Source organism: Prunus mume, linkage group LG3 (assembly GCF_029339155.1).
Source record: "Prunus mume cultivar Tortuosa linkage group LG3, ASM2933915v1, whole genome shotgun sequence".
NCBI classification, from domain to species: domain Eukaryota; kingdom Viridiplantae; phylum Streptophyta; class Magnoliopsida; order Rosales; family Rosaceae; genus Prunus; species Prunus mume.
This window is the reverse complement of record NC_142700.1, coordinates 14,203,490-14,227,078: the sequence shown is the minus strand read 5'-3', so window position 1 is coordinate 14,227,078 and position 23,589 is coordinate 14,203,490. Positions and strand designations below refer to the sequence as shown.

Here is a 23,589-nt window from a genome sequence, read left to right as displayed (position 1 = left end):
TCTTGGCTCAATGAGCTTTGGTTGCTTCAGTGTTTTGAAGTCATTTTGAGTTTTTGTTTTTGATTGATTTTCTGGTTTTTTGAGTGTCCCTACCCTATTCACTCCTTCTTGTATTTATAGAAAAACTGTTTCTTCTCTGGAGTAGGGTGATTGTGTTTTTTTATTGGGCGGCAAAGATATTTTCCCCTTTCCTCCTCTTCTTCAATAGGCTCTCGATAGGTGATCACTTCTGTTTTCAGCCCTTCCGACAGCTCCTACTTTCCCGCTTATCCTCTCTCGAGATTGTAACTCGCTTATCTATCTTGGGAGATTTACCTTCTCTGTAAAGACAGGAAAAATCTCTGTATATACATATATAAGGGGGACTTAATCTTCAGCTTCTTGATGTCACGAACCCTTTACTTCTTCTATGGCGCTTGTTATTGACTTTTTTCATTTCAGGCTGCCTTTGCTGACTTTTCATCCTGTTGACTTCGCCATTGCTGACTTTTATCCCAGAGGCTGCTATGTGGGATTGTTCCTCTACTCTCTTCCTATTATGTTGGGCCTAACTCAACTTTGTTTGTTCTGATGGGCCTTGGGCTGGATGTGTCAATTTTTGGCCCAAACACAATGACAATGGTGATGAGAATGAGGATGATGAAGGTGAATATCGCCTTGATAATAATAATGAAGATGTTTCTGACTTTAATTCATATTTGAGGACAAGCCATTATAGAGTATACAAGCTTGATCCAAAGCATGACAACTTTATTACCTTCTTTAGAAACATATACATCTTGTGAGATAGATGTATTCTACCAAGATTTTAAGAAAATTGAGACCCTTTCCAAGTGTTAAATTGTCAAATGATCACAACTAACTTGGTTAACTCCAAATTTATGGTAGAAAGATAGGGAATTGTTGCTTAAGAAGTCTTGTTCTTGCAAATATAGGCTTAGCCAAGTTGGTTAGAGCGGATATTCTCCCACTCTGCACCCGAATTCGAATCTTCCTCCCCATAGTTTATATTGCTCGTATAAAAAAGAAGTCTTATTCTTTGTTTATTATTATGTTTTGGATTCTGAATTCTAGTTCCTTATAATATTACACTTTTCTTCTTTTATTTCGGCTTGCTATATTGTTTCTATCGACTTGGCTAACTTATTAAATGGTTGAATCGTTTACTCTAACATGGTGAAAGTTATAGATCAAATCAAAGTGATATTTTCTATTGGTAGCTAAGAAGGCCAAAAGGCCCGAAAAGAAAAGCTCAAACCTAAGATGCCCCATTCCTAGAACCTTGAATATAGGGGAAGATGGGAATCGAAGATATGCAGTAACCCAAAGTGAAATTTCACTCACATTTACCATGATATTGTTGTGTGGAAGCATCAACCAATTGTGAGTGAAAATAAAACAACTGGCAAGAGATAAAAAAAAATAAATAAAATAAATAAATAAAAAGAACAAAACAACACCAACAAGAACATCAAGATTTATACTGGTTCGGCAATGCCTACATCCAGTTTGAGACGGTGAAGTAATCCACTATAATCAAATGAGAGAATACAATAGTGTTTAACACTAAGAAACCCAAGCCCCAAATATATCCAAGCTCACACATTCAAGAATATAAAAGGATTACAAATTGAGTACAATTTAGAGAAAGGGAAAAATAACCAACGACAGCCACAAATAGCTTCGCTGCTCAACTATGATTTTTTCTTCTCTCACTTTCTCTGCTGCCAACTTATCTCTGCTCTCCTATCGAATGCTGGGCTGCTTCTCCTTTTAAATCCAAAAAGAGTGGCTCTTCAAAAGAGCCAATTGGTTAGTAAGTAAATAATTAATAATAATTTCTTTTAACAAAACATATATAAAATAAAAAATCTCCTATTCATGTACCACAAACAGCACCACTTTTTCTTACTCATAAATTAACTACTTCACTCACACATGCATAGCATGTGTAAGGTCTTTGCTCACATGCAGAACGTGCATAAAATGAAAAAGATGGCATGGTCTTTCTTTAGTTTGCTATTTACCCAAAAAAAGCATTTAGCATGGGTGAGCAGTCTTTCTTTTTTGGCACGTTACATGACATGGCCACATTGTACAAGTAGAAAGAGTAGTTCGCATCTGCACTAGATCAACTAAATTTGTTGGATCGTATAGTGTTGTCTAATCAAAATGTCAGATTTTGAATTCAATCGTTGTAGAGTTGAGAAAAAGTTCTTATTTTCTCCTTAAAGCTTCAGTTTGTCGTGATTTAATACTTATAGTATACTAATGGTTGTAATTTACAAATTATAGCATAAGTTTGTTAAATTTCAACTTCAATTTATCCACAAAAGTAACATCTGAATGATATATGTTAGGGTAAAATAGAAATTTTTTTGTGTGTGGAGAAATTCCTACAACCATGATACAATTCTTGCTCTGCATCACTCAACAATTTTGTAAAACTATTTGCTTCTTCAAACATGATCTTGTGATTCCTCATCATCCCCAAACCTATTTTCTTGGAAGTCGTGTAGCATTTCAAATACCTCATCAACTTCCTCTTCACTTTCCTCTTCCTCTAAATCATCATCACTCTCTTCTTCTCCATGAAATATCCATTTACCGTAGTCCAAAACCATTCCATTTGCATATAAATGGTCCTCAACTTGATGTGGAGATCTATAAAGCAAGTTGTTGCATCTATTACATGGGCATAACATTTCAGTGATCCCTGGTTTCATGTGCCCAATTGCGAAATTAATGAACTCTTTAACCCCATGAATATACTGTGTTTTTTCCCCTAGTGTGCATATGAATCCAACTCCTATCCATCGCTAATCAAACCCAAAAATGAAAGAAAAAAAGAAAGTAGTGGTGATTAGTCTAAATATGGGTTTCATGGTCTTACATGTAGAAGAAGTATCAAACTAGCCTAAAGCAAACAAAATTGGTCAGAAAATCAATGGATTGTGAAATTCAACGCAATATATAATAGTCTAATCAGGACATGCATTGTTTATATCAAAACATGTCCGCTGCAAACTGTAATTCACAACAAGCAGTAGATAAAAAAAAAATGCAATAATCAAAACTGAAATCAAAATTGAACCTAAAATCAAGCTCTGCTTGAGTACCAAAAGAAAACCTAGCTGATTTAAGGACACAAAGTTTTGCTTAAAGCCTTTATTTATCAAATCAAACCTAGAGAACTAGGGAATTAGGGAATAGAGAATCAAACTCAGAGTTACAATTGTACTAAAATCAAACTCAAATGAAATCAAAACTAATATTGAAAGCAAAGAGAAATAGAAAGCTCACATGATATTGGGAGAAAACTTAGAACTCGAAACGACAGAGACGAAGAGGAGGACGCTCATTGAAGAAGACGGTATATATAGCTCTCTTTGGTCTCGCTGGTCTCGCTCGTCGAAGAAGACGATATTGCAGGTCTCGCTCTAAGCTCTCTCTAGTCTCGCTCGTCAAAGAAAACGGTATCGCTCTCTCTGGTCACTTTGGTCTCATTATGAGCTCACTCGTCTTTTTCTTTTTTCTTTTAGATGCTTTCGCTCTTCTCGCTCAGAATACGTGTGTTTTGAAAACAAAACATAAAGTTCAAAAAAAGTTAATTGGTCACTGATGTAGGCTTTATCATTTGGTCCATGGGTTCATGGGCCGATAGGGCATGCCTGGCCCATTGAGAAATAGCCCGGACAGGCCCGTTATGGGCTTTGGGAAGGCCCGGCCAGCTTTGGGATGGCACGCCCGTATTGGGCTGGTGAGCTTGAGCTTGGGTGTCTGAAGCCTAGCCGGACCCATAGGCCCGGACCAGCCCGCCCACAAAAGCTCGGAACATTAGGCCCGCATACATATATAATTATGTATAAATAAGGGTTTAGGATTAGGATTATATCACTTGAATCACAAACCCCCCTCTTTCATTTGTGTGTGTGTGTGTGTGTTACTTGTTTTGAAACGTTGTGTTTGTTTCCACTGAATTCGGCTCATTTTTGTATCCATTTTTTACATTTGGTCCGCGCCTGTGTTCTTCATTTTTCTATGTTGAATCCAACCATATAAAGAACAAAAAATTTGCATAAATGGTTGAAAAGTTATAGGTAAAAAACTGGATAGATGTCGAAACTGAAAATCAGAGGAAGTCCATCATTCGTCTCTGCCTAAAACGTGATAAATTGGTGTTACCATGGTGATACAGTGTCGATACAGTGGTGATAGAAATTGATGTTTGTGTTTATTTTGGGTTTCTTGTTTTGTTTCATTTCATTTACTTTTCTTTACTCATTCTTAGTTTATAATTGGATGATTAGCACAATTAATTTGTGTTAATTATTAATCCAATAATTATATAAATTAAGAATAAGACGAACAATATATCATATCACTAAACATAATCATACCACCAAATATAATCATGCTTTTCTTGAACCCATCACTAAGCATTTGCATATTTATTCATACCATCTTTTTAAAAAAAATATTTTTTTGATACTTATTATTTTTTAAAATTGTTTCTTAAAACGTGTTACAGTCTAATTATGATGCAGTTGAGTGCCTCTTTTTGAATGGCACATTGTTTCTTTCTCCTCTTCTTCTTCTTCTTTTCGAATGAAGTAAACCCATTTCGACCCGCCCGTTGGGCTTAGCTCGCCCATGAGTCGGGCCTGGGCTTTGAATTTTCTTAAAAACCTAGGCTTTATTTTCTCTCTCTCTTTGAAGCTCAGCCACCATGCCCAAGCCCATTAAATTCAAGCCAGGCTAGCCCGGCCTGGCCCATTGACGAGCCATGCACTGATGTATTAAATAACATAAGTAAGGCTAGCTTGGCATATGTGTTGGTCACTAACTTATTATTTAAGTTGTTTTTAGTGACTAATTTAAATACTGGTAGGAAAATTTAGTCATTAAAAAATAAAAAAAATATGTCTTAATCAATTTACAGATCATGTAGTATTATTGGTCATTAAAGTCACTATATTTGGGACCATTATTAATGTGGTCACAAGGAAATTGGTCACTATTGACCTTTTATCTTATAGTGGTATATGGTTGGGGTTGGATGGGCCTTGGATTTCCAAACGGGAGTATCTGATAAAATCTTGAACCCTAGAATCCTTGATAGTTTAAGAGCTCATCATTAAAGGCTTAAGTGAATCTTACAACCCATCAATGTGTTGACGACTGTTGTTAGCACAATTTTTTTTTAATCCTTCCCGCATTTGCCAGCTAATCTCCCATGTCCTAGGGAAAACTAGCTTTATACCATAGTAGGCGTGTACACAAGGATTTGCCATCTTGTAGCAGACATGAATAACGAAGTCTTTAATATGATGGGACCAAGTAGGCGTTTCAGTTAACCAGTCATTTTTATCATTTATTTCTGTACCACAAGACAGCACAGCACCCATCTGTCACAACGACAGGGAAGAAATTAGGCCAACTGGACTGAAATGTACTGATAATGATAAAACTTGTAATACTTTTGGCCAAAATAAACTTTAAAGAGCTTAGCTGGCTACTTCATTTGGCCACACTAAAATCAATTTTGGCTCCACCACTAATTTGCGGCATAAGAGAAATGAAAATAATGTTGTTGGACTAACCATCCCAAAAGAATTAATCAAATAGTGGAAGAAGTTCGCCAGAGATTTACATTGTCGGTGCTTGGAGATTTATGTGGCCAATGATCGGAGAAAAAGAGAATGACCTAAGTTAAAACCAGGACTTGAGTTGAAAGAGTTGAAAGACAAAAGAAAACAGTTGTCTTTTTGCAAAGAAGCCACGTCGTATGTGGAGGAGGAACTCAGAAGCAGTGGAGGATCCAGGATTCGAAATCCGGCTGGGCGAAATTTACATTAAAAACTCAATGTTGTGAGTGAATCTCATTAATAAACATAAAAATATACACCTAGTAGGGGAGACATAATGAGTCTTACCCTCAAACATATCTCTATACATATATATTTCGTTTGGCTATGTTGTTTCTATCAACTTGGCTAACTTATTAAATGGTTGAATCGTTTACTCTAACATGGTGAAAGTTATAGATCAAATCAAAGTGATATTTTTTGTTGATAGCTCAGAAGGCCAAAAGGCCCGGAAAGAAAAGCTCAAACCCAAGATGCCGCCGTTCCTAGAACCTTGAATATAGGGGAAGATGGGAATCGAAGATATGTAGTAACCCAAAGTGAAATTTCACTCACATTTACCATGATATTACTTACTTATTTACTGTCTAAGAGGATATTACTTATTTACTCACATTTACCAAACATTAGCTTTCATAGTCAATATATTGTAGGATGTTACATGGGCCACATAGATATCCCTTTTCGGACTGAAGACCCCCATATGACATTGCCCGAGTTCATATATATAACATCGAGCGCTAACTGGTTAGCAAGTAAATAATTAATAATAATTTATTTTAACAAAACATACATAAAATAAAAAATCTCCCATTCATGTACCACAAACAGCACCACTTTTTCTTACTCATAAATTAACTACTTCGCTCACACATGCATAGCAAGGTCTTTGCTCACATGCAGAACATGCAAAACATGAAAAAGATGGCATGGTCTTTCTTTAGTTTGCTATTTACCGCCAAAAAAAAAGCATTTAGCATTGGTGAGCAGTCTTTCTTTTTTGACACGTTACATGACATGGTCAGATTGTACAAGTAGAAAGAGTAGTTCGCATCTGCACTAGATCAACTAAATTTGTTGGATCGTATAGTGTTGTCTATTCAAAATGGCAGATTTTGAATTCGATCCTTGTAGTTGAGACGAAGTTCTTATTTTCTCCTTAAAGCTTCAGTTTGTAGTGATTTAATGCTCATAGTATACTAATGGTTATAATTTACAAATTATAGCGTAAATTTGTTAAATTTCAACATCAATTTATCCACAAAAGTAACACCTGAATGATATATGTTAGGGTAAAATAGAAATTTTATTTTTGGAGGTGTAAAAGCACCTCACATGCTAATTTTGTAAACGAATGATTAAATTAAACCCTTATTCACGTGAATTGTGCATAATCAGTAAAATACATGACTTAGATTACGACGACAATTAAAACTATAAGAACCAAATCGTAACTTCGCCCAAATTACATGATTTCAAATTGAATATTTTTGTTATCTCACTTTTGACCCAAAAAAAATAAACAGAGGGTTAAAGAATGGTAGATATAGAGTGGTGGTTAATAGTTTCCCAATGTAGACCTCAGCTACCTACCGGCCTGAAGACTGTTTGTTTTAAAAGAACGGTGGATGAAGTTTGGTCTTGATACCTAGTCCTACATTTGGTCGGCTGGCTTGTACCTTTGGAACCAAACATTAAATTTACTTTACATTTATTAGAAATTCCACATACTGGATAATATTAACTGCCCACCAACTTCCAAGCAGAGAGAGACACAGAGAGACAGAGAGACAGAGAGAGAGAGAACAACAGCAACACCCCATATATTGAAAGCCAAGTTATATGCAGGAGAAGGGAAAAATATTGTTACAATCGATCAATGTTGGGTTTGGGAGCAGATGTAATGGTGGCATTGGTGGGGCTTTGGGCTATGTTCTTGCGGCCATTGCTGATGAATTATACAGGAGATATGGTGGAAGTGATGGTGTCTCAGATCCGCGAGCTCATTAGCAGAAGCAGAAGCAGAAGCAGGAGCAGGTCTTCTTCTCGTCGTCCTTTGAGTCGAGCGATATAGCAAACACTTGGTGTGCACCGGAAGATGAATATGTAGGGAGTTCACTTAAGCAGCTAGCTCATCAACTGAAGAAATAAAGACATGCCCATTTGAAGTCTTTAGGTGCTTGAACAACCCCCATTCTCTTCTCCATTTTTTCAATTGTATTGTTCGGATCGGATGGGGAAGTGGCTATATATTATGAGCATGTAATTTTTGCAATTGTTGGATTTTAGGAATGATGTAGCAGGGTTTAGGGTTGAGTATCGAAAGATTAAAGTTTCAGTTTTGTGTGTTAGAATTTGGTGGAAAGCTTGTTCATGGTGGTTGTCCCTTGTACATGGAAGCACATCCCATCAAAATTACAAGGAAAGTAATTGCATGGTTTTGTTCAGATTCGAATTGTAACCATGCTCTTTCTGTCTTGTTGATTATTGAATTGCATCTTCTTTTTTGGGCTTCTTTATTTAAAAAAGAATTTGGATTCAATTCCTTGTCTTCATTATCTTTAATTTTTACTCTAAATCATAGGATAATTTGATTTTAAAAGGACTTATTACTTTATTTTCTCAATTTTCAGCTTTCCAGAGCAAGTAATTTGTTTCCAATGGAAATACGACTTTTTGGTGGAGTTTTAGTACGAGACCAATTAGAGATGAAAGCTAAGACCTTGAAGATGATTCATCTGAGATCTAAAAATTCTCTAATATTTTTAGTGGGCACATATCTGAGTCTGAATAATCCTTGGGTAAATAGGTTATCTTGGTCATACTTAATTGGAAAGAGCTCAGAAATCTTATTAAATTTGAAAATCAAGATAAGACAAGAACATAAGGAAAATACACAACCCATAGGAATTGGAGCGTAGTTTCTTTTTTAAGTAAATTTAGGTTCACTTTTATTAGATCTTTGTACTCAATGTGATATAAAAATGTAGTAAGCCTAGTATTTTCATCTTAATAACTACATTATCGTTGTAAGTAACAAAAGAATAATGCTACATTTATCACATTTTTATCTCATATTTCTATACCATATGATGTGGCATTTCATATCATATGTCACATCAATTAAATGAATAAAGTGTATTTTAATAAATAAAATTAGAAAAACAAAAACTAGCAATATTTTACATGATGTAGTATGTACACATCAGCTGCCACATCATAGGGTGATAAGACTAGTATTTACTAGTACATTTGATAGATATAACTAGAGCTCGGTTTGGTTTGATTTGGTTTTGAGCCCAAATCGTACGCCAAACAGTACCTCACGATTTGGAGAAAATTCAAACTGTGTGCCGAACTATGAGGTGGGAAACTGATCATCTCGGTTAACCGGTTTTCTCTGTTTGATTTGGTGAAAACCTGCTTGAAAACATTTAGAATCTAAATTCATTCAAACTCAAACATTCATTCAAAACCTGCTTGAAATTCATTCACCATTCACATCACAACATATTCAAAATCATTCATTCAATCAATCATTTCAAACTAAAACATATGCATTATTTATCATTCACATCCACATCACAACAGATTCAAAATCATTCACTCAATCAATCATTTCAAACTAAAACATATGCATCATTCATCATTCACATCCATCCAAAGTTTCAAACTAAACCATGTGCATCATTCACCATTTACATCCATCCAAAGTTTCAAAAACATATTATCAATATAACAAAACAACCATTTTAAGTACAAACCTTTTAAGTGCAAAAAGTTTTTGACAAAAGATAGGTTTGTTGAGGAATTGACTAACCTATCTTTTGCCAAAAACCTAATTTAATCTCATCAAAAAAAAGCTCCAACTCTAAAATATTTAAGTGAACTCATCAAAAAAGGCTTCCACATCTAAACTTCCTATTGTCCAGCCCTTTTAAGTAACAAACCTACTTCAATCTTAACAAAAAAGAGCTCCAATCTAAAATATTTAAGTGAGCTCATAAAAAAAGACTTCCACATCTAAACTTCCTACTGTCCAACCCTTTTAAGTAACAAACCTATCTTTTTAAGTTCAAAAACCTACTTCAATCTCATAAAAAAAGAGCTCTAATCTAAAATATTTAAGTAAGCTCATCAAAAAAGACTTCCAAATCTAAAGTTCCTACAGTCCAGCCCTTTTACAAACCAATTCTTCATGCTCCCTTTAGTTGTTGGCAGTAAACTCATTAGTGGCCAGTGGCCACTTGTTCATTCTTCCATAATGTTTGAGTATCTACAAGAATAGAGAACATGTAAGACAAATTCAAATGTAAAAGTCAAAATAGGGAAAGAAAAAAAAACATAGGAGCAGTGTCTGATTCCATTTTCTCCAAAGCTTGATAAAACTCAAGCTCATCCTCACTTGACTGCTTGTTGAAGTCAAAAACCACTTGGCTTAGCCAATCCTTAGTGCAAACAAGGGCCTCAATTATTTTAGGAGTCAAAGACGCTCTAAAAGGATCCACAACCTTTTTCCCATACTAAACACAGCTTCCGAAGGCACACTTGAAATAGGGATAGCAAACACATCCCTTGCAATCTTATATATAAATCTTGGAGAGTTCTCTCCCCACCAATCTAGTAAATCAAAGTCTGTTATTTCTGGATCTTGAGCTGCCTCTAATAAATACTTATCCACCTCATTCTTAATTTGAACCATGACTCTATCTTTTCTTGTTCTTGCAAATTTTTAAAGTCTTGGATCATTGCATTCAACTCTTACCTCCCCTCCACTTTCTACATTAGCCTCCACATTAGATTGGGCCACTGCTGGTTCCTCTTTCTTATAGGCCTCATACATCCACATTAAGAGATCTTTCAACCATTTTACCATCACACTAACCTTCGAATCATCACTTGCTAACTCATCAAAGCTATATTGGACATAGTCATTTTGTAACGAGGATCAAACACCACCGCCACAATCAAAACTTGGTTCACTTCCTGAATATTACCCCAATACTTATCGAACTTCTTTTTCATTGAAGTTGCAAAATTTCAACAACAAAAAAAAAAATGTCTTCACTTATAATCATTGCATTCAACTCATCAACAATAGAAAGCATCTCATTAAAGGGGATATTGGAAGTAACCGTCTTATATGCACTAAACTTTAAGGTTGCCTCGTAAAATCTTTTCAAGAACTTCACAAAAGCTCTTGCATACTCCCAATCCGCAGCGGTTGGAGGCTTCAACTTTTTTTTTAATGGAGATTTCCTCTTCTTCAACCTTTCTTTTCTTCTTTTTCGAAATACCATCATCACGATCACCACCACTTTGATGAAAGTAAGGTGCATAATCTGCCGCCTCATCTTCGAATCTATCAAACCCTCTTTGCAACTTTAAGGTAGCTTCTAACATAAGATATACTAAGTTCCACCTTGTTTTACAGTCCAAAAGTAATAAACATTTGCTGTCAATTTTTTTGCAAGGCCAAACAATGCCTAAATTTGTCTAACCTAGATGGGGAAGACCTTGTATACACACAAGCTTTGTGAATACTCTTAATTGAATCATGCAATTCACTCAACACATCAAAAACTACCAAATTAAGGATATGCGCACAACAGCTCATATGTAAAAAATCATCATCTAGCAAAAAAGTGCCCCATAGCTTTAATTGCCTCTTCATATGCCTAATGGCCTCATCATTAGCCGTAGCATTGTCAAGTGTAATAGTGAAAACTTTATCTATTCCCCAATCATACAAACAATCCTCTATAAGTCTTCCAATAGCCTCACCTCTATGATTTGTAATTTGATAGAAATTGATGATTCTCTTATGCAATTTCCAGCTATCATCAATGAAATGAGCTGTCAAAGCCATATAGTTCACATTTTGCAAGGAAGTCTAAGTGTTCGTGGTAAGTGACACTCTTTGTGAATTTAGATTTAATATACTCTTGATTTTGACCTTTTCTTCTTGAAAAAGATCCCACACATCTCTAGCAATGGTTCTACGAGATGGTGGATCAAATCTAGGTTGACACTCTCTCATAAATAGCCTAAAATTGACACCTTCCACATGCTTAAATGGAAGCTTATCAAGTATTATCATCTTCACACAAGAAATTCTACTTCTCTCCTTGCTATATGAATGCGCAACTAGGGTTTCTTTGTTCTCAAATGAAAGCACTTTTTGTTTGTTCTCATCTCTCAATGGACATCCCCCTGTACATTTCTCTCTCAAATGTTGCATCATTGTAGATGTCCCATTTTTTATGGGATCACATGCATAAGATGCACGATAATACTTACAAGAAGCTCTAGGTCCTATATTACTCCCTGGTTCAAATAGTTCCTTAATGAAATGTTTCCATACCTCTTATGCCTTCCTAGTAAGCTTGATCTTTCCTGAAGTGGGAGGATGTGAAGAGAGTGTAGCTGCTCCATCCCCAACTACTTGTGGTTTATCATCTGTTGTGGATATAGGACGAGCTTTCATATTTGACATTTTTAAGGCCTATAAAATGAAAAACATATTCATAAGCAAACTCATAAACATGCCAAAACATGTCACACTCCAAATGTAATAAACCTTTACACACCAAATAGATTTTCAAAGCTATGAGTCAAAACTTTTACATCCTTATTATTGTTTTTCAAAACATATGTAAATTCATAGAATATAGATTAAAATTATTCACAACTGCTTTCATACAAGTAAAGTAAATTGTAATTATATTATCAATTAAATTGCATAATCTTGAAGGCTCAAGGAAGATGGATCTTTGGGTTTGTTTCTGGAGATAGATCACACCATCAAGTTGATGGGATTTATCTAGTATTGGGATGCAATTTATCAACTTTTAGAGAGCTAATTCTCTAATTTAGAACTGGTTGGTTTCGTTCACTAATAATTCATTAACAGAACAAGCCTTTTACACAAATTTGTTCCTTAATACATAATACACTAACCCATTCTATCTAATAAAGCTAATCAAGGATAATAATTGATAGCTAAACTAGTCCTGAATTAGAGGCTTTTATGTGTTGAGGCTTCAATACACACCATAGATATAGCAGTTACAATTTACAAACAATACACATATTTAGGAAGGAAAGGAAACTTTCCCTTGATTTTCAACACAATCACCAGTTCAAAACTCTCCAATTTGCTAGATAAAATGTCTGCATATGTAAGAATTACGAAAATTAGGGCTATACCAAAAACCCCAAAATTAGGGTTCATAACAGAAACAAAAATCACATCAACAAAAAAAGAAAAAAAAAATTGTTGAGAAATCAACTAACCTTTGCAGAGAGAAACCGAGTTTGAAAAATGAGATGAAAGAGTAGAATGACTGATGAGAGACTAAAAGATGAGAGGGAGGTGCAAGTAAGGCTATGAAGAAGAGGTGTCGCCAACAATACGATGTGAGGCTGAGGCGAAGTCGACGAGGCAAAGGGGAGGAGAGATAGATGAGGCATGACTAAATTGGGATGAAGGATTGACCTAGATTAAGTTGTGAAGGGCTTGGATATGCTACGCAAATGTGCACATAACATAAAATCAAAAACCAATAAAAATAAGCCACGTATATTATAATTATTAAATTAAATATGATTTACATATTTGGTTTGGTCCAATTAATCAACGATTTTTAAAATTAGGAATCGAGCGCCGAACCATGAATACCGATTCGATCTGGTTCATGCACCGTTGACCAAAAAGAAAAGGAAAAAACCAAATCAAATTGGATTGACCGGTTCAGTTCGATCGATTTGCTCAATTTTCGGTCCTAGATGCCCAGCTCTAAATATAACCATATAAGTTAGAAGGAAGCTAGCAACCTTCTCTCTAACATTCTCCTTTGGACCTTCTTCATTTTTTGCTTGACATGTGTCATTCTCCTTACACTTAAAACAATGTTATTAATATAGTATACAAGCTAACTTTTGCTTTCCAAATTTACCCTTATTAAATGTATTCAATTTATCCAAAAAAATTTCAACTTTCTTACCATCTTATTAATTTTTTTCTAACATCAATTATTTTTTTTAAAGAAAATATCTACTTTTAAGAGGAAATGTCCATTTTTTTTTAAACACAAAGGGTTTAGATAGAGAAAAAAAAGTCCTTTGTGTTTTTAAAAAAACATACATTTCCTCTTTTTTGAAAAAATCATACATTTTCTTTTAAAAAATAATTGACGTTAAAAAAAATTAATAAAATTGTAAGAAAGTTGTGAAATTTTTTGGGATAAATTGAATACATTTAATAAGGGTACAGTTGGAAAGCAAAAGTTAACTTGCATAATATATTAATGACATTGTTTTAAGTGTAAGGAGAATGACACATGTCAAGCAAAAAAGGAAGAATGTTAAAGAGAAGGTTGCTAACATTCCTCTATAAGTTAATGTTAGCGATGTGCATCGTTTTAGTGAAAAACCTTTATTCTTTTATTTGGGTCACTTACATGATGACTGGGCCAGCGCTGGCATGGCCCTGCTCAAATTTGAGGTTAGGCTGTTGGGCTTCAGCTCTAATTTATTTGACTATAGATTTCTACATCATGGCTTCGGACCAAAAAAAAAAAAGATTTCTACATATCATGGCCCCAAAAACATACTACAGATTTCTACAAAGCACATTTTCTCCCATCCATACACCACTGTAAACAAGGAAAAAAGCACATATAGAAAATACACCGTGTCTACACATAATAACGTCTGGAGAAATAACACAAATAAAACATAAGCTCAAAGGACCTTTATTATGTAATTTACTATTTAACTATTAAACAATGACAGATGTTTTTAGCCATAAATACACAATGAAGAGCAAACGAATGCTTCAAGTCTCTTTACACAACACTCCTCCCTTAATTGATTTTGCGGCAGTTTTGTCGCACTTCTCCTTTGAAACCTTCCTTAACATCCAGCATGCTCATTTTCACCATTGCCCGTTGAAAATCAAAGAAGAACATGGCTTGGTTGAAGGCATAACCATGTACAATGTTTCTGGTTCTTGCAGATGCAAACAGAGTTTGGTCAGAAGCCAGCAGTCCGGTGTTCCGCTGCAGAGCATTGAAGTAAAGGTTATCGAAATTGTTTCTCGTCGCATCGAAGGGCTGCTCGGTATTGTCCCCGGCACTGCAGATTTTGCTCAGTTGCTTTGCAAACCCTGAATCTAAGTTTGGATCCACAGCATCACTCAATCGGTTTTTGAATGAAGAGCACCTGGCTACACCTAGTGTATGTGCACCTACAAAGTGCAAAACCAATATATATGAACCCTTAAATTAAGAGAAAAACTTATGTGGAGATTCTGCCAGAATGACTGGCAGGTAGCGTTTAGTTAGAACATAACATGTGTTGCATGATTTGACCGGACAATATCTGCCACTCAATCGGCTACATAACATGGTCGTTTGTAAATTTTAAGAGGGAGCATGTATATGTTTACCAGATAGAGCCACCATTTCTTGGGCAGTAAAACCATGTTGCCCGAACATTTTAATGAGTTCAGAGGCATTCAAGGTGGGTGGAGGCAGGTTGATTGTGTCTTGTATTTTAGACCTACTTCCGTCCTTTCTTCCTTTGGGTATCTCATATACTGGACCTCCAGCCTGTTGTTAATAAAATCCCATCAACAAACAGTAAGTCTAATGATTAATTTCACACACAGAAAAAAGAACAAAATATAATTTATGAATGAATTTATATGTCCTTAATTACCTCAAAAACTGCATATGTAGAAGCCATTGCAACTATATCAGCGCATGAGACAACGCCAGGGCATTGTTTTTCAAGCTCCTCTTTTGCAGCATCAATAACTTCATAGCCTCTAAGGCTCAAATTTGCAGGGGAGTCCTTCTCTGCTGTGTTGTCTTTTGTTGAATCTAGGAGAATTGACGCATCACATCCCTAAATATTCAACAAAGAAACAAAAGTTTTAATTTTTTTGGTAATTTAGAAATGACAATGTGGAGTCATTAAATCCCTTTAAAAAAAATAATTTAACATGAACTTGGCAAGTTATAAAAAAAACACTTTACACAAGAAAACAAAATATTATACTGTTTGGATGTGTGTTGCGTGTAATTAATGTACTGATTGAAAAGTAATATATGAATAACAATGGAAGAGTGTAGATGTTGCACACCTAGCACTCAATAGAAAAAATAAAGTTAAAAATAGTAAATTAGCTGTTACTCTATAGTAGTGTTATGATATTGCGTTTAGTGGTTCGAAAAGAAGCACTCTTGTGTTTTTTTAGAAAGTACTTTTAAATAAATAAGCATGAAAACCTTTTGCTTTTCTTAATAAAAATTCCGTGCACTTCTAACAAAACCTACCAAATTTAAACAATATGATTGTGTTGTGTCTATAGAGAGAGTAAACAATATGATTGTGTTGTGTGTGTGTGTGTATATATATATATATATAGAGAGAGAGAGAGAGAGAGAGAGAGAGAGACCTCTATGAAGCAGTCATGGAAATGCATTCTGATTAGGCCTGCTGCTAAGGTTGGATCAGCTTGCAAGGCTCTGATGACTGAATTTCTCACGATAAGGTCAGCAATCGGGCAGCTCATAATGTAATATTCCATGCTCAAACCATGTGCTCCAGATCTGAAGCCACTCATCATTTCCATTACTAGAAACACACCAAGAAGCTTAGGAATTCCCATGTTTCTGTGTGTGTGGTCAAAACAAATTAGCTTAGTTGATAGAAGAACGCGTAACTGGTAGAACTGAAGAGTGAAGAGAAGGCAATGTGCATTTATATAGATGCAAAGTAATGGTTAAACAAATGTTGCCGCCCCAAAACCAAAGGGAAGAAAAAAAGTTGAAAACGACAGTGGTTTATGCTGATCAATTATCCACCTAATCAATCTCATTTGTCTAGATAATGCAATAATTGTTATCAAAATCCATGCTAATTACATGTAGGGCAATACGTAAATGCACCGCAACACTAAACAAATATTAATAATACTATATGTACTATATTTAGTGACCATGTTTTTAATAGAAATGTACCCCATTAATGAATGAAAAATCCACCGTAATCAGTAAATATGGTACAAATAGCAGCACTAAAAAAATATTAATTAAAGCCAAATCATGCATGCATGAAATATAAGACTAAAAGATTACAGAGATCACACAACAACAAATGGCACTGTTAAGATAATCACATTGTCACTAACAAATTAAATATGATATCATAAAGTGTTGAAGTTTTGCATGGATAGTGGATTAATATACATAAGCGGGCTAGGCATGGAAGTCAAATGTCAAAATGAAAGTGGAGAGTGTCAAGTGTATCGAGCACTATGTAGGCCACGACCAGGAAACACATGTAGGGCGGGCGGCATATATGTATGTAGATCAGCTGGCTTCCATTTGAAAAGGAGAGCATACCTACTCTAGAGACGTCATGTCGTTTTGTGACAAGTGGGGAGGCTTGTTTGGGCAAAAGAAAGATCCTTTTACGCGTGCAGATTCAACAGGCTATCGATTAGTGTCTTACACACGTTCAACAACATGTGGTGTGGTGGTACTTTATTCAACTCACATCAATATATATATATATACATACATATGACATGCTTTCACTTCAAGCAAGCGATATATGTGGTAGTGGTGTCTTGTCTTTTCTTCTTCTTTGTTTGGTTTTTTCTTTTAAATGAGGTCTGACTTTTTAATGGGTGTTTTTGGAGTTAAACAGTTAAACTGGTATTATTAATCTTTCTTGCAAGATGAATGGATCTAATGAATTCACAGATAAAAAACATTGAGAAAGGCATCCAAGTTAAAGGTCAAAAGGTGCAATATCATCCAAATATTCTTTGATGCCTTAGTAAGTCCAGGCTGAGTCATAGTATCTAGAGTTCTAAATAGTGGTAAGAATAAGTGGAAGTGATAGAATTTATAAAGTAAATTGCTTGGCTAATATATTTTGTCAATGATAATTAATTGCGGGATTTCTTATTAATTAACCTAAAAATTTAATTGTTGGGTCTGTGAGTGCATCTTCGGACACATCGCCAATCAAACTTGCTACCCGGTAACAAGCGGCCGGGTCACGGGGCATGGGTATGATCTTAGTTGGGTCAGGGGGTACATGTCACAAGGCTAATTTATGAGTGCCTAAATCGAGTTTCGGGGTCTTGGGTCTGGTCACTGATGTCTGGCTTGTGAGGCGAAGTCATGGACGGCCAACTTTCCTTGGATCACAATGCCAGAATCTGAACGTCAAGACCCATGACTCATGAGTGTGAGTTACCTAACGGTATTTCTTTTGACATAACTTAGTAATAGTATATTTTGAAGTAACACCTAATTTTGGTGTAAGTTAGAATTGGATCTTTGGCTTCTTAGAAGCATATGTGAAAGCCTTTATAATTTGGTAAACCTCATTTTAAACTTGTCAAATAAGAAACTTTGACTATATATCACCCCAAATCATATCTCCAAATTTCTTCACCCAAAAAGCACCCTAGCCGCTAGCGACTCAAGACCAACTACAGACATACCTACACTTTATTGAATTTGTCAAGCTTTAGATGCCAAATTTACACAACAAAGTGGTCTCAGAGTACTAATTAATAGCTTCAACTTCAACTTCAGCGCTCACAAAGTTCTTTTTTCTTAGTAATTATGAAAATTAATTTCTACAATTTAATCCACAGCCCATCACATCTCCATATTAACAAAATCTTGCATCCGCCACCGACTCTAACACAATATTATATATACATATAGTTTCCAATTTTGACTTCAAGTTTTCAATTTTGACTTCAAGTTTTCAATTTTTTCCTTTCAATTAAAAACAAAAACAAAACAAAACAAAACAAAAAAAAAATTTAAAAAAAAAAATTTAAAAAAACAAGGGAAAACGTGTATAACTACAGAAATTCCATCAAAGACCGATACATTATATAGTCAACAACTGAAATTGAAAGCATAAGCAACAAGCAACCCTAATCTCTTGTGAGGATTCTCGCCACTTATTAGTCAACTACTAGGCTCAACGCTTATTCATAATTAACAAAGTATTAGTCTTATGTGTGTAACTACATATACTACATATTTTAATTGAGAAAGACTCCATGGCTGCTGTTTGCTTGGATCCCAACTCTATTGACGCTACTTGCCCTATTTTCAGGGTTCTGATTAATTGCAAAGATTTAATTAGTAGGAATTAGGTTCGCGTTTATTTTTATTTTTTTAGTACAAGCGATTGGGGGAAGGGGTTTACACAAATATTTATTGAGCGTCTGGGAGTTTTGAACCTCCACCCGCATGGGTGGAGGTGAAAGAGCTCAACCAATTGAGCTATACCTCACTGGCTATATTCGCATTTATTTGATGCCTTAAGTATGGCAAGGACCATAGCTATTCCTTTGTAGTTTTTTTTTTTTTTTGCTTCTTAAAAAGTTTTCAATAACCTGCCTTAGTATCAGGGGCGGAACCAATAGAGTGATTGTGAAATTGGTTTTTAGATTGAAGACCAGCTAATCAAGTTAGGACATTGCATTACAACTTCACAAAATTTAATTCAAAGTGCTAGTTTATTCACGTTTTAATTGGTCAGTTTATTCAAAGTACCAAGCTATGATTATACTTGGCCATACCAACTCCCAATCCTCAGATTTTAATGGTTCATATTGTGCCACATTTATCCCAGTTAAGTTTTTCCTTAATATTAATTATTTAAAAAACTCAGGAGGAAATTTTGGATCTGGACAATGGAAAAAAACAAAGTTTATCATTTTTGGCATCTACTCAATACCTCCACATCAATATCCATAAAAATAAAAAAAAAAATCCCAATTGTTATGAACTTGATTGAAAGACAACAATAAAAATACACATTAAAATAAGTACACTTGGAATTCTATTGTTGAACATATTTTTATTTTGATAATACGTGTTTTGCGATTGCATCTTTAATATGTATTTGTTTTATATTAAAGTTTATTGAAAATTTGAGTGGTTTATAAGATTTAAAGCATACTTTTATTTCTAGAAAGACTATAAACTATAAGCAAAATAAAAATGATGATTAAATTTTAAGCTAAAATAAATGTATCTAGCCCACTCGATAACAAATTCCTGGTTCCGCCCTTGCTTAATACCAAACTTATTTATTATTTTGAATGATTAGATTGTCTTAATTTTGTTGTTAGATCACTCCGATTGTGAGGGCAATTTGTGGCTAGTTTGAATTGGCCCTTTGTATATAGCTAATGACTTTTTTGGCTGAATTATGAATGTAATCCCAGAATTTCTCAACCAAAAAAAAAAAAAAAAAAAAGCCGACGAATGAGAAAATGAAATTATTTTTGGGCTATAACAAATTATTAGAAAAGGGAACCTTGAAAAGCATTAGAATTGTATTTCTCTGAGAAGGTTGTAACGAGGCCATCGTTAACATGCTAATTCTTACCATGTAATGTTCCTTTTGGTTGAATGAAATACCATCTTTTCTTTAAAAAAAATATAGGTTGATTACCGAAGCAGAATGAATTAAATTAATGAACAAATTAAAGATTTTGTCACGCATCTTTATTAAACATTTTGTAATACATACAACTAAAAAGAATTTAAAGTATACATGTTATCAGGTGAGCTTTACACGGTGCTCTTTGTTACAAAGAAAGTTGCAAATGAACAAATGGGAAGTAATTAAAGAAATGGATGTGTAGTGTACATTGAACTTTTATTTACTACACAAGATGAGTATATGCAGAACGAATTAACGAAAGTAATCAAGGATCAGTTTGCCAGAGCCAAAAATTAGAAATGAAATGGAGTTTTTGGACGATGCATAGAATGCTTTTCGTTCTCAATCTCTATCAGGCTGTTGATTACAATATTTGCAGCCCTTGTTACAACATCTGCCAAATTCCTACAAAACCCAAAAGAAAAACCGATCGGAATTAATTCAGGAAATTCTATGAAAATGTAGTAGTTATATCATGTCTTTGAATATTAATAATTATAACCTTAAAAACCAAATACTCAAAAGACAGTTATTTGATGAAATATTATTAGCACGGGTAATATTGGGAAGACCATATAGTTATAGACCACCTTGTGTACCATCTTTCTAACAGAGGTTTGATGCGTGACCCATTATATAAGTGGACTCCACTTTTATTAGAAATTTAAGGTCATACACATTGTGATCTATAAATGCGGTCTCTTTAACATTTTCTTATTAGCACTGCTGCAAGTTGAACCCTAAAAATAAAGAATGAGCATATATGTGTTCATGGAACTTACCCTTTTGAGGAGTCGTACGTCAGCCCAACAGTGTTCTTGGCCTGTTCAAGAGCCAACCTAAACTTTGGAAGCATCTCCGGTGGACATTGCCCATTCTCGACGACACGAAGCTGAGAGGGCTTAATATCACAGAAGATTGGAATAACCTTCTTCTTAGACTCCATGAAGAGGGCCAATTCATGAAGGCAAAAGTAAGAGTCGCAATATCGTGGCGAAAACACAGCAACGCCAACCTTACATCCCATTATCGCACTATCAATTTTATCAAACAGTTTGTCTCCAGGTTTCATGGTCCTGTTATCTAAGAAAGGGCGCAAGTTGAGAAGAGAAAGATGGTCGTAAAGCAAAGAGACTATTGTTCTTTTTGTGTCTATACCTCTGTGGTTAAGGAATACATCACAGGGTTTGGTAACCCGTTTGGCCAATTGGGTTTGGTTTTGGAGGAGGAAAAGGTTGCGGTGGAAGTTAATTGCCGCTGAACGATACATGCTTTTTCTCTGTTGAGCCTGAGTTTTTGTGTTCGTCTCTTCCTTGTTCTTCTTTCTATGTTGTTATAATGAGAATTGTACCTTTTGTACTCGGATTTGCACGGCCTTAAATAAAGCCTCAAGTCTACCCTTTTTTTTTTCCAAATTTTCTTGTAGAAATTTTGTTTTTTTATAAGATGGAATAATTTCTTACTGTTGAAGTTGATTTTGAAATTATTCTTTAAGTATGCTGGAAAGAACAAAATTTTTGACCAGCGGTAAGCAAATACAAAGGGAAAACCCCTTCAAACACGTTGAAGGTCTCTCTCTATGTGAAATGTTGCCTCCACACCTCAGTTGCATCTAACATGCACTGGGTCATGTTCTGGACGAATTTAAAATGCTTCCAGTTTTTTTTTTTTTTCCACCAAATTGTCGAGGACCAAAATATTAAAATCCTTGTGGAAAATTTAAATCAGCACATGCCTTGGGAAGTTCTATCTCCTTCGAATTTCAAGACAAATTCAAAGTAACTTTAATCTGTATGTTTTTTTTCTGAGAAAATGAAGAAATTAATATATTACATACATATATTACTTTATTGCAAGTTATAAAAACCATCAAAAGGTTTTCTTTGACTGTTTGAATGAGGTAAATATTCCACTGAAAATTACACAGACCATTTTATTTACATTCACATAATTTTATTTCTAGGCAGCTTCTAGCTAGTTTTTTTTTTTTTTTTTTTTTTTTAATTTTAATTTGTGAGAATTAACTGTTTCCCCGAACCCTTGATGCTTTGTCACTCATCTCATGTTCGTCAACAAAAACCCTAGTTGCCGTACTCTCGTTCCAAGCCTTTGGACCTTTGATTTGATTACACCTTCTCACTTGACATGTATAGTTCCGTGTTGCCTTTGTTCTCCTGTCCCACTTGGTCAATATATATTATCTTACCAAATAAAAGATTGTAGCGATGGTGTTTGGAAAAACCGAGTGGTTTGAATCATGAACTAAATTACGTAATGAACTTCGTATGTAATTACGGGTACTACTAGCAATACATGTTTGTGGGGTGTGTTCGCGTTGTGTCACTCTGTGTTTGTATTGATTAATTAGTAGTCAGTCTTAACTGAATGCATTAATTAATTGCGTTCATTGATTCAACGCTAACATAACCCGTTTAATAATCATGTCGCATTATGGTATGGTTGTTTATGAAATTTAGGAGGTCACATGTGCAAAAATAAAAGATGACCCTGTTTTAGTTTAATATCAAAGGACTTTTGAACTAGAAATGGGTTCTTCTAATTTGAGGTCAAATTGCCCCAATTTTAGTCTAATTAATACTCCTATTAATAAGAAAACCAGCTATAAGGAGTCCTCTTTGGTTTTCAGTCCAACTTAACAAAGAGAAAAACAGTATATATAAACAAAAATAATGTACTAGTGGGGCGTTAGTTGAATTGACCCTAGCTTTTGGTATGCTCCACGTGGTCTTGGATTCAAGCTCCTATTGTAGTACTTGTATATGTAAGTTGCCCCTCTCCCCTTAACTTTAGCAAAAACAAAAACAGTGCAAATACGAGAAAAACATATGAAGTAGGAAGCATTTGGAACTGAAAGGAACATTAAACAAACAAACTCCATGATGAACTATTTACACCAGATGAACGTCGCATCACGGAGGAGTAACAAAGCTAGGCAAAAAAGTCTGGGAAATTTGAAGAACCCCACATCTTAAACTTAAAGGGGTGAGACAAAATGTCTTGTGATGAGCCTCTTTATCGTTGTTTTCCTCTTTTAGAATTAATTCGTTCTTTTTTTCTTGTTGGGCCGTGTTTTGGGCCCCTTTGTTCTCTACCAATTGGTTTGCCCTGTGCCACTTCGCTTTGCTCTGCGCTTTGTTTGATGTTTTCCTTGCTACTCATTTCTCCTGTTATTCAGAGGTTCCGCTGTTTGAAACAAAAATTATCATTATTTCTCTAATGTTTTCTTCGAAAATAATTTATCAGCTAGCTGTCTCCTGGCTTCTTATCTATATATATAAAAGAAGAATACCTCAAACGGTAAAAATATTGGTAAATCCAAAAAATACTCTTGATTAACTAAGGTTTTAAGAAAAGAGACAACAAATTAATACATACATGCACCCGAGGTCCTGTATTTGAATTTCCCTTCTCTAATATC

General features: G+C 34.9%; 2 protein-coding genes and 2 long non-coding RNA genes across 4 annotated transcripts; all 4 read right to left on the bottom strand.

The window, feature by feature from the left end:
* Positions 1-1,508: 1,508 nt before the first annotated feature.
* On the bottom strand, positions 1,509-3,550 carry LOC148918811 (uncharacterized). The gene is made up of 2 exons (XR_016124980.1): positions 3,304-3,550; positions 1,509-2,819 (listed from the first exon to the last, which is right to left on the bottom strand). It is a non-coding gene; the product is annotated as an uncharacterized LOC148918811 (long non-coding RNA).
* Positions 3,551-8,805: 5,255 nt separating this feature from the next.
* On the bottom strand, positions 8,806-13,078 carry LOC148918810 (uncharacterized). The gene is made up of 3 exons (XR_016125614.1): positions 12,945-13,078; positions 12,013-12,821; positions 8,806-9,068 (listed from the first exon to the last, which is right to left on the bottom strand). It is a non-coding gene; the product is annotated as an uncharacterized LOC148918810 (long non-coding RNA).
* A 1,303-nt stretch (positions 13,079-14,381) lies between these two features.
* LOC103326241 (Peroxidase superfamily protein) lies at positions 14,382-16,400 on the bottom strand. Its single transcript, XM_008228448.2, has 4 exons — positions 16,114-16,400; positions 15,372-15,560; positions 15,100-15,262; positions 14,382-14,898 (listed from the first exon to the last, which is right to left on the bottom strand). Exons 1-4 carry the CDS (start codon positions 16,324-16,326, stop codon positions 14,516-14,518), a joined length of 948 nt encoding a protein of 315 aa, XP_008226670.2. The 5' UTR covers positions 16,327-16,400; the 3' UTR covers positions 14,382-14,515.
* A 3,897-nt stretch (positions 16,401-20,297) lies between these two features.
* Positions 20,298-21,470, bottom strand: LOC103326240 (putative 2' cyclic ADP-D-ribose synthase BdTIR). Its single transcript, XM_008228447.2, has 2 exons — positions 20,933-21,470; positions 20,298-20,555 (listed from the first exon to the last, which is right to left on the bottom strand). Exons 1-2 carry the CDS (start codon positions 21,418-21,420, stop codon positions 20,444-20,446), a joined length of 600 nt encoding a protein of 199 aa, XP_008226669.1. The 5' UTR covers positions 21,421-21,470; the 3' UTR covers positions 20,298-20,443.
* Between the last annotated feature and the right edge of the window lie 2,119 nt (positions 21,471-23,589).